The 11,343-nt window shown below is 39.1% G+C and overlaps 1 protein-coding gene across 1 annotated transcript in view; it reads left to right on the forward strand.

Moving 5' to 3' along the window:
* TRAPPC10 (trafficking protein particle complex subunit 10) overlaps window positions 1-9,379 on the forward strand; it is a 38,049-nt gene extending 28,670 nt beyond the window's left edge. The window contains exons 16-23 of the mRNA XM_063181615.1: window positions 778-936; window positions 1,962-2,191; window positions 2,995-3,095; window positions 3,444-3,570; window positions 4,270-4,440; window positions 5,812-5,989; window positions 6,379-6,573; window positions 7,347-9,379. Coding sequence (XP_063037685.1) covers window positions 778-936; window positions 1,962-2,191; window positions 2,995-3,095; window positions 3,444-3,570; window positions 4,270-4,440; window positions 5,812-5,989; window positions 6,379-6,573; window positions 7,347-7,585 — 1,400 coding nt within the window. The 3' untranslated portion in view covers window positions 7,586-9,379. The remainder of the gene's footprint in view (window positions 1-777; window positions 937-1,961; window positions 2,192-2,994; window positions 3,096-3,443; window positions 3,571-4,269; window positions 4,441-5,811; window positions 5,990-6,378; window positions 6,574-7,346) is intronic.
* Window positions 9,380-11,343: the final 1,964 nt, after the last annotated feature.

Consider the following 11,343-nt stretch of genomic DNA (forward strand, 5'->3'; position numbering starts at 1 on the left):
TTAAACACCTCCAGGGACAGTGACCACCTCCCTGGGCAGCCTGTTCCAAGGTGTATTCTCCCTTTCTGTGGAGAAATTCCTCCAAACTTAATGCTAGAGTCCCTTTGATATTTACAAGAAATAAGTAAGAAATGGGATTCTCTACTAGAGAGGATATAAACTTATTAAAAATGAACACTGAGTGCATCCATTGGTTTCAGAGACAGCTGAACACTAGTTGTTGCACTGTTTATTAAAGTTAATAGTGATTTGTTTTCAATCTACTGAGAGTGGCAGCTGAGGAGTAAATACAAATTTTGTGCTGTCATTCCAGGTTGCAGTGTGTGGCTAAGGAAGGACAGGCATATTGGGCATAAATCAAATTAAGGACTCCTATGAAACTGATAGCTGTGATTCTGTGTGCAGACTGGCATTCCTGTTGTGCTGATCATGTAAATACAACACGTGGGTGTGACTGGAATCACAGGTGTGAAAATACACAGCTGTCTGCAACCTGGAGAACTTTAAAAGCTTAGTAAATTCTTTGGGGTTATTGTATTTCACTGAAATCTGTCTAGAGAGCTCATCCAAGCTATCCAAGATACAGTGGGTTTGGGCTCTCAGGTTGAAATGTGGTTTTCCCACAAGTTGTATCTGAGCTGGGTTTAATGTGTCCCATAACAGCAAAACCCCACACTTGTAAGTTACCCCAGTGTGTGACCAACTGTGTGCTAACAGGGCTTAGAGCATTGTAACCACGTGCTGGAGTGTGTTAACAATTGCTGCTGTGTCCTGCAGAGAGCCTTTTGGCTGGCATTCCCCAGAAGGTGAAGTTCACAGTGACCACTGGTCACTACAGCATGAAGAGCGGGGACACTCTGCAGCTGAGCAACGCCGATGCCATGCCCATCCTGTACCACCCCGAGAGCAAGGCTGTCATCTACTCCAACACCAGGGGTAAGCAGGAGCTGGAAACAATCATCTTTAAAAGGCTCACAAGTTCAGGCATCCTGAAGCTTAATACTTAAAGCATTAAGAACACTGACACTGTCAATAGTCATTATTTAAGAACAATTTTAGGGATTTACAACTGAGTACTTCAGTCTCAAATTTTCACCCTCAAAGTAGTAGTATGAGTTTTGAGAAACACAACTGGACAATTTTAGTTCCATTGATGAAATCCAGACAGCATGTGAAACTGCTTGTGTGTCCAAGGTTGCTTGAAGTGGAATGACGAGGCTTAACAAGGTGCTTTCACAGACATCTTTTGTGTAAAATCCTTTCTTTAGGATTTTTCCCCTTTCTGAGAAGCTGTGGCTTCAGCAACAGAATGTAAACAATGGTTATCTGCTGCTGTGGAATGCAACAGGTGCACCTGTGATTAGTCTTCTGTAGATGTTTGGATTTACTGACCACTCATGGCAGAGCTTTTCTTGCTTTCTGCCTGGACACAAAACTTTGTTATTGATTCCTTTTCTATTCTTAGGGTAGTTAGCTTCTGAGAACTTTATTTCTTTTTAGTATAGTTATAATGTAATAAATATCATAAAATAATAAATTAAGCCTTCTGAACATGAAGTCAACATTCTTGTCTCTCTCTTCACCCTGAAAAACCCTTGCAAGCCCTGTAATAACACTTTCACTTTGTAGAAACTTGGTAAGTGTCTTATGATAGGCTAAAGTAGCTCTTTGCTGGTTTGAAGTTTGTTGTTAAATTGCCCTCTCAGTTCTTTCCTGAACATTAGAAGCCTTTTATTACATGGAATGTGGTGGTTAACTTCCTGCAGTTAAAGAAGGATAGAGCATTACTCCTGCCAAGTTAAATATTTAACATGTGCAGATTATAGCTGGTTTGAAGAGGATACTGTGGAGTTTTTTAACATGGTTTCTCATTGCTGTTTTTGCAAATATTGCTGAGAAGTGGTTATGGCACCACATATTTTTTTATTATTTTCTTTTTTTCCCATTCTACACATCTATAGAAAAGATCTCAGAGTCATCATTAAGGATTCAGTCTTCTGAGAAGATCACAAGCATCAGCTTGCCAGTGGCCCCTGCTTACCATGTGATTGAATTTGAGCTAGAAGTCATGTATTTGCCATCAGCCACACAATCTGCAGTGGAGAAGGAAAATACTACAAATAAAGAAAATCACAGAAAAAACAAAGAGAAGCAGAAACAGGACAACTGCATGGCTACTGTTGATCAAAAAGTAAGATGTAGTTTCACTTTTTTATTATGAAATGTATTTGATTGCAGGGGTAAACACTTCATAAAATAGAAGTTGTGAGGGGGAACTCGTTTGGAACTTATTTTCCTTTAAAAGACATATACACAAAAATCAAACTGAATGTTAAGATGTAAAGAAATTGTAAATATAAACAGAAATACACACTGTTGTTAATAAATTGTCAACTTGGCTAGTAATCTAACTTTTAGAGTTTTAACACAGTTTATAAAGCATGGAGGGTACCTGTGTCTTTGTAAAAGGAAGCATGGTGGTCTTTTAATTCCAGCTTCTGATTCATGGGAAAGATGAAGTCATGTGTGCTGCTTCAAATTAAAACAAATATATATTAAATGCATTTTTAAAAATATTCTGAGCTTGTAGTTAATATATTAAATTATTACAAAGACATTTAAATAATAGATCTTACAGCAGTTTATTTCATACTGACCTTACTAGGATAAAGTTGTCAGAGATGCCATTGGTGTCCTTTTTTTTCTTCTATTCCTCTTCAATTTTTTTATAGTCTTTAGAACTGGGTATGTCAGTTCCTAGAGGAAAAGCTGCTTTGAGATTTCATATCCCACTCACAGGCAAACAAAAATCTGTTCTTTTTTCAGATTAGATTTTACATACTGATTTTTTAAAAAATGCTTATTTCTTCCCCTCCTGGATGCATTAGATATAGACACTTGATGAGAAAAGTTTCACTTAGAAGTAGAAGAAAAGCAAAATCATTGTGCCAAAGACAATTGCAAATAAGAACTGTGTTCCCTCTTTTCCTGTAGGTGACCATTGATTGTCCTTGGTCAATTTACTCCACTATTATTGCATTAACATTCTGCATACCCTTCAATGCCAAGCATTCCTTGCTGTCAGCTGGCAAACGGTAATGTACTCATTATTTATTTATTGTTTCTGTCTTCTTACAAAGTATGGAGCTGTGTGAGGTTTCATAACTCGTATTTATAGCAGTTTTTTTAAAAAATATATAAGTTGGGCTTTCACTATCTTCCCTGTGGAAGCTTGTGCATTTCCTTTCGTGTTCTTTCATGACAATAAAACAAATTTGTGGTTTTGGAAATAGGACCACAGGATGAGCCCAGTTATCCTGTTTGTGTGTAGCTTGGTTTTGTTTATTGTGAAAGAGGATGTTTTGCAGCCTTGTTTTATGGACATGGACTTTTCCAATGTAACTCTTCAGTTTTTATTGAAAAAACTGTGTTGTATATTTCAGGAAATATGTGCAAGTCTGCGTACAGAATTTGTCAGAACTCTGTTTCCAGCTTTCAGACTACAGCCTAAAAAATTCTGCTGAGTGTACAGATTTGCAGCTGGTACCTCTCAACCCTGCATCTCAACAGGTAAAATTCACTTGCTGGTTTATTCAATTTATTCATCTTATTGTTGCAGTTTGTCATTGGGTTTTAGGAAAAAAAATCAGCTAGAGACAGTTTTCCAATTAAATACAGCTGTAAACCAGTTCAGTTGCAGAACAGTTCCTTACCACAGAATTATAGAATGGTTTGGGTTGGAAGGGGAGTTGAAGATGAGCAAGTTTCAATCCCCTGCCCTGGGCAGGGACACATTCCACTAGACCAGGATGCTCAGAGCCCCATCCAACCTGGCCTTGAGCTCTTCCAGGGATGGGGTATCCACAAGTTCCCTGGGCAACCTTGAAGTTTCTTTCAGCCTTGTCTGAACATATTAAATTGTTCAGTCTTGGTGCCTAGAAAAAGTGTGTAAGGACATATTAATAAATTAATTAAATTTGACTTTTGATTAAAATATTTCAAAATATGAAATTGAACTTCACTGAATGTGAAGTGTTTCCTCTTGAAACATTTGATTCTGACAGTGAAATGGATGCTTCCTTTTAAAAATATGTGCATTGTGAAAAAGATTTACTGTTAGTCATTTTGTTCCATATTTCCCTAATGATTTATTGAGTTTGTTTCTGTAAACTGTACCAATGCCAGAACAGACAAACATATTCATGTGTGCAATTTCCTCTCCTTTCTCAGAGGAAGGAAGCAGCTAACACTCTAAACATTCTCTTTCAGGTGGTGTACAGTAAGCAATCAATATTCTTTGTATGGGAATTAAAGTGGACAAAAGAGCTTCCTCTCTCCTTGCAGTGCCTGTTTTCAGTCAGCTTTTGTCCAGCTACCTCTGAAGAACAGTCTCTTATCTTGAAGCCGTTCACTTACGAATTCCAAGTGGAAAATTTTTTTGTAAGTACTCCCCTAAGTTATAGGGTAGCATATCTGAACTGAGTATGGTTTCCTAAGAAGTGAAAAGGAAAAATCAAGAAATATATTAGAAGAAATTGGTTTGTATCATGAGGTTGATACCTACGTAGAATCATTGGAAAGTCAGTTTCTGAGTGACAGAGCTGTGATATGGTGAAATCACATCCTTGCCACAGAAATGTGGTAGAGCTGTAACACTTGTGCTTAAATGTGTTCCATTTTTTACTGTTCTCACCTTCCTGGGTAGGTGCCATGGAGATTGTCTGCAGCTTACTGAGCTGCTTTTTCCCTGCTGGCTTAAGATTGTGCTCTCCGAAGCAAATTGCAATTTCCAAAATATCTTTGCTATTGAAAGCATCTGAGTAGTTTTTTACAGTGCTTGAGATGAGCTCCTCTAATGAAATATTTAGGGTTTTCTAGGCCATTATCTGAAATATTCTTCTTCCCCTTTATGGACAAACATTTTATTCCTTTGATCAGCCAGGAAGCTCATAGGCTAGGTAGAATTCCTTTAATAGGAAGTTTTATTAGCATTATTTAATCTCATCTCTAAACTCAGTGTTCCCCTTTGTGATGCTTGGGTAAAAAGCAGCATCATGAGAAGACTCTTGTTTTTTAAATCTTTTGTCTGTTTTCATTGTTTCTACCTGCTTGTTGCAAACTGGCATTGAGCAACATTTCAGGTGTTTGTTTGCCTAGTGCCATGGAACAAGCATTTTTGGCACCTCTATCAGCATCTTTCTGGAGTTTTTAAAGACAACTTCCTGTGTGAAACAGTGGGGGTTTTCTGGTAGCAATTTAATTTTGTAGGAATTAAAAATCACTTCTTTGATGTGGGCACTGTTATTGCAGGGATTATGGCAGGAAGAGGGATGAAGTAGTTCTGTATTACTCAGAATCTGAGTGATGTGTCTGTAAAGGGAGGAACTGAGAAACTGATAAAATTTGTTTAAATAGTAAGATTGGTGGCTATTTAGGAGCATTGAAAGGCTGTGTTAAAGTACAGAAGTGAAGGAAAAAATGATATTTTCACTGTTGGTATCAAAAATAGGTTGAATCAAGTTTGATTTGTTCTGCTGGAAGATGTCCCTGCCCATGGCAGATGGGTTGGACCCAGATGATCTTTAAGGTCCCTACTACTGCACAGCATTCCAGGATTCCATGTTCTATGATTTTATCAAACTGAGCAAGACAATGAAGTGAACATTACTTATAAGTGATTCTTGCATTAAGAAGATTTAACAGGATGTGTCTGTTATGTGTAAAGTTGGTACTGTACCCATTGTCCAGTTCAATTTAAACACAAATAAAAGCCCTTTTTCCTTGATAACAGCACTGTTTTCTTCCTGACAGACATTGTACCATGTGAAAACTGAAATCTTCCCACCCCTGGATGCAGAGTACTGTAAAACAGGCTCACTCTGCTCCTTAGAGGTGTCCATCACCCGGCTTGTTGAGCTCTCTGAGGTTGACAGAGATGAAGCATTAACAGAATCAGATGGATATTGCACAACAAAACTTATGTATGAAGGTAAGACTATTTTTCTTAAGCATTTTAATAAATTTCCCCCTAATTTTTTTCTTGACAGTGGCATTTGCCAGACTTGCTGTGGCATAAATTCCTTTATTGTGGATACAGCTGCTTAGTAAAGCAGTTTTCATTTTGCAAGACTGGGAATATTTTATTTTCCCCTCATTAATCTGCCTTCCAGTGGAGTAGAAATGTTCTTCAGACTGGATGGATACATGCTTGAGGCCCAACTATGGTCCTCTCTGTGTAGGGCTGTTTTCTTACACATAAAAGCTGGTGGGCTTTTAGATGTTGCTAAAATGCAGATTTTCAAAGTGCTCTAAAACTATCCTGAGGCTTCTCCATTTTTCACAGAAGAACTTTATAGTGTTTTCTCTTTATTCTTGCAGTTGTTGACAACAGCAGTAACTGGGCAGTCTGTGGAAAAAGCTCTGGAGTGATTTCTATGCCTGTAGCACCTCGAGCAACTCACAAAGTGCACATGGAAGTGATGCCACTGTTTGCTGGGCATCTGCCTTTCCCTGATGTCAGATTGTTTAAATACCTCCCTCACCATTCTGCTCACTCCATGCAGCTTGATGCTGGTAAGGCCATTTTGACCACGTGGCTACTTACAGAAATTACTCTGCTTTTCCTGTGTTCTTGTGTAAAGAGAAAAGGAAAGCAAGAAATATACTGACAATATATGGACCAGATACTCACAGGTGTCTTTGCTACCTTCACACAGTCCTAAATTGAAACTTGCTCTAATGGGAACTTTGGATTTGGCTTGCCACCTAAATCTCTGAGGACTAATAATAAATGCATTGTTCTCTTATGTTTCCTTTATAGATTAGTATGCAAATCAGTTGTCACTGGATTTATAATCAAGTGAAAACTATTTCATAACCCTCTAATCCTGCAGTTACATTTTCTCTAAATTGTGTGTGTCTTCATTAGCTTTGAGATTTTTTCCCTGTTTTCAAGGGATTGAATGTGAAATAAAAGAAGTGCTGAAAATGTGGGCCATTCAGTTAGATGCAGAGTTGAAATTACCACAGCCATGTAGAGTATTTATCTGTACTGAGTGAAAATTCACTCATAGAAGCAACATAACTTTTTGTCAATGGAGCAGTCAGTGTGCATCCTTCTAGCTTGTGGGAGGTCATGCCATTGAAATCTTGAATATTGAAATTCTAAACCAGTATAATTCACTCTGTTGCATCTGGAGCTGGCCAAAAGTGTGCACAGACTGTTACCTCAGCAGAGATGATCAATAACTCTGAACATGTGTTAAGCTGACTGTCAGAACTCTGAAATGACCTTTTAGACTTAATTGGTAGAATAAAACCCTATTTTTCCTTTTGTTTTCAAACAGATAGCTGGATTGAAAACGATAACCTGTCTGTGGACAAGAATGTGGACGAGCAGGCTGACAGCAGCAGCATCAGGAGCAGGGGCAGCCTGCACTCCACAGCCAGCGGGGAGCACAAGGGGCTGCCCATGCCCCGGCTCCAGCCCTTCTCCCCGGGCCAGGTCTTCAACAGCAGCACAGGGATGCAAATCCTGGTCATTCCCAGCAAGGACGACCACGTTCTGGAGGTGAACGTCACGTGACAGCTCGGAGTGACACCAGGAACCCCTTAGGAACTGGATCTGAAAGCACTTTATGGGATAATGACCTGCTCAGTCCTCGTTGCAACATTCACTCCAGGCGTGTACTGGCCGTGGAAGCAGCAGACAATTGTATCAATTTCAATGTACAGTGAGCCTTGTGTCAGCTAGTTTATATTGCCACTTTAGTATGTTTCGTGTCAGCTGTTGGGTTTTCTTCCTGCAGTCACATCCCTGCATCACAACAACCAACACAGGGCAACAAAAAGCAAAAAAAATCCAAATCTTTGGACCACTTCTTTATTTTTGTTGGGCAGCTGAGAGATTTGTTTCATGCTTCCTACGTATTTTAGAATGTAGAGTTGGATGATGTAATTATCCAAATCTTGAATTTTTATGTAATAACTTACAGGCTTTTCCACACATGTGCCAGAAACATAACAGAGCATACAACAACACATTCACTGGTGTAACAGTTGCTTTTCTGGTTTGCTTTTATTTTGTTTGTTTGATCATTGTTAATTCCTGCCATTGCAATTTTATATTAAACTTCCATCATTTGCATACTTTGATGCATGGAAGAGCTACTGCTATAAACAATCTTAACTGAACAAAATTCCTTAATTTTCTGAGGCTTTCTCCTTCACAGAGTAGACACTGTGATGTCACATATATGATTTTTTTTTTGGGTGGGCTTTGGGTTATCCTCTTGCATATTTCTTACCAAAGAAAGATATTGATAGGATTTAATAATAAATTATTTGGCTTATTGAGTTCCCAGATTAATTTCTTTTATTACCATTTCCAAGTGGCTTGGTTTGCTGCCCCAATTTTGAAGTTGGGGCAAAAATTTCACTATGATGTGATACTTGAACAGTCAACCTTTCATCATAAAGGCTTAGTGTAATTATTACTGATTAGAGGCCAGACTTGTGCATTCATGATGAAAGAAGGAGGTTGGTTTGATACAGGAAAGCTTGCAGATGTAGAATAATCGTGAAGCAAAGTTAAAACATGTAACTTAAAGAATTTCATTATTTATATCTGAAATGTAAATACAAAAAATGTAAAAAAAAAAAAAGTGTAATTTTTGTGAATGTTGCAAATTCACCTGTGACTGGAAAAATTACAACTTCTTCTGATGTCCTGCTTCTGATATTGAAACTTGTGCATTTAATGTGAGAATGACCTTTTCTACTTGCAGATCTATAATGGTGCGTTGTCAACAGACTCCACAGAGGAAACAGTCCCATGGCAAACACTTGTCAGCAAAACTGAAGTGAGGAGCTGCTCATTAGACAGACTCATTATTTTCTTTTCTTCTGCTAAATTACAAAGGGGAAATAAAAAACAAACCCTCTTTGCAAAAAGAATCACAAATAAGTTGAAAAATGAATAGGCACCCTGCACTGGTCTAAACATTTTACTTTAATTTTATTTTTTATTTAAAAATTCTAATTAGATGTATAAAGTAGACCTGCTAGCTGAAAATGTTCTTATTATGCATCTTCTTTCTGTGAAGGAATGCCCTTTCTCTGTGGAAATCATACCATTTTATTCTGGATAAAACCCAAAGCATCATTTAGTGTGAATGACTGCTGGGATTCTCTGACTGGAAAAGGTAACAAGTTAGTGACTTTGACACTGCAGGTATTATTAATTCCATTTTCATGGTTTGCTATTAAATCATTTTTCACATTGTTCTGTAATATACTGTTAGATCAAACACATTGTACTAAGATTGTTTAATGAAATTGTAAGCGTTACAGTTCTAAATATACATGTTTTAAAAAGAAATCACTCTCTCTGCTCTGTGAGTTCTGTTTGGTCTGGAGGAGTGATTGCTTCATCTGTTTTAACCAAAACTGCTTTTGTCTGAAAAAATCAGATTTATTACCTGGTGTGCAATTACACACTCGAGAGAGACATTGAGTATTTATTTATTTCAGAGTTGCACAAACCTGGAGCCTCCACAGTATTCCACAAATCCAGCACACCCCTCCAGACTTTTCCTGCTGTTATTTATACACAGAAATTCAGTGTTGGCAACCTCCAAGGTACAGCCCCTCTATTATGAGTGGTTAATAATTTTCACACAAATTGTGTAATCCCAGCTGATTTCTGTGCATCCTCCAGGGAAGGGTCTTCACCTGGGCAGGGTCTTTTTGCTCTGTAGGTCTGACTTTTAGAAGAATAAGAATAAGAAGTTGTTTACATTATTTTTTTTATTATTATTATATCACTTACAGTCTTTTGCCAAGTTAGCAACATATACATAAGACATACATTCATATTTTGATTTACTGCATCCTTAAACCTCATTAGTTATAATGAGCTCATTAGCTCATTAGGATATCCATAACTAAGGGACACTGCTCTCTGTACCAGCAATTAATTCTCCTTCCTTGCTGATTAGGCTTGGAAGTATACAAAGATCAACCATCAAAGAACATCCTGACTTAAGTTAATTTTGACATATTTCACATTTTGCTAAACTAACACCTGTGAGTGATCCAAGGACCCAGCTGAAGGAGCACAGACAGTAAGGGTTAAATGGATTGCTAAGCCTCAAACACCAGTAACCATTCAAATGGGAAATGCCAAGGTAGGGCAGCATTTTTCTGGTGCCAGTTTTGCTGTTCAGGTCCACGGTGGCCACGCAAGCCCCAGTGTGGGTGCAGAAGTAGGGTCAAGGAGCAGGCAAGACCAAGAGAGGGGGACTGAGACCACCAGGGACCCCAAAGCAGCCCCTGACACCTTCTGGAGCTCTCCCTCAGCAGGTGCTGCGTGCCCCAGTCTTGTGTCAGACATAAAGAATTCCCTTTCTGGGGAGGAATCTGATGCTCCAATGCTGTTCTGACTGTACATAAGCCGAGGAACTTTTTGTTCTGTGGGCCCCCATCCCAAAGGTTCAAGACTGTGACCATCTCTCTGACCAAGGGATATCAAAATTCCAACCCCCAAGTCTCATCACTAGATCCATGGGTGGTGTTGTTTCCACTATCTACACTTACCCATTGCTTCCCTTTCTTTCTTTCCCTTATGTATTTTCTTTGTGATACTTTTACAGTTTTATTGAAAATAATCAAACTGGCCACCAACATCCTCTCCACTGCAACAAAACTGCTTTAAAATCAACCTCTCACATCTATGCACTGGGCATTCAGCGTTGTTCCACTCTAATTACAGAATCTCAGAATAGTCAGGGTTGGAGTGACCTCTGGAGATCACCCAGTCCAACCCCTTGCCAAGGCAGGGTCACCCAGAGCGGTGACACAGGGCACATCCAGATGGGTCTGCAATGTCTCCAGAGAGGGAACTCTGTGTCCTCCCTGGGCAGCTGTTCCAGAGCTCCGCCACCATAAATATAAATAATATAAATATAAATTCTTCCTCATGTTGAGTTGAAACTCCTTGTGTTTTATTTTACAGCCACTGATCCTTATTCTGATGCTGGCCACCACTGAAAAGAGCCTGGCAACATCCTCTGACACCCCCTTGGGTATACTGATATGGATTGATAAGCTCTCTCAGCCCTCTCTTCTCCAGAATACAGGCCCAGCTCTCACAGCCACTCCAAGGCATTTGTACTAAAAAGTATAAATACTGTGATATATTTACTAAAAAGAACCAGAGCTCCCCTAGCTCGTAGCGGGTGCTGGGGAGGGCCGGGAGCGGCTGAGGGGGGCGGCGAGCCCGTGGCTGGGGAAGGGCGGAGCGATGCCACGGCCCGGGAGCAGCAGCCCACAGCATAATATATT

Source organism: Melospiza melodia, chromosome 2 (assembly GCF_035770615.1).
Source record: "Melospiza melodia melodia isolate bMelMel2 chromosome 2, bMelMel2.pri, whole genome shotgun sequence".
Lineage (NCBI taxonomy): Eukaryota > Metazoa > Chordata > Aves > Passeriformes > Passerellidae > Melospiza > Melospiza melodia.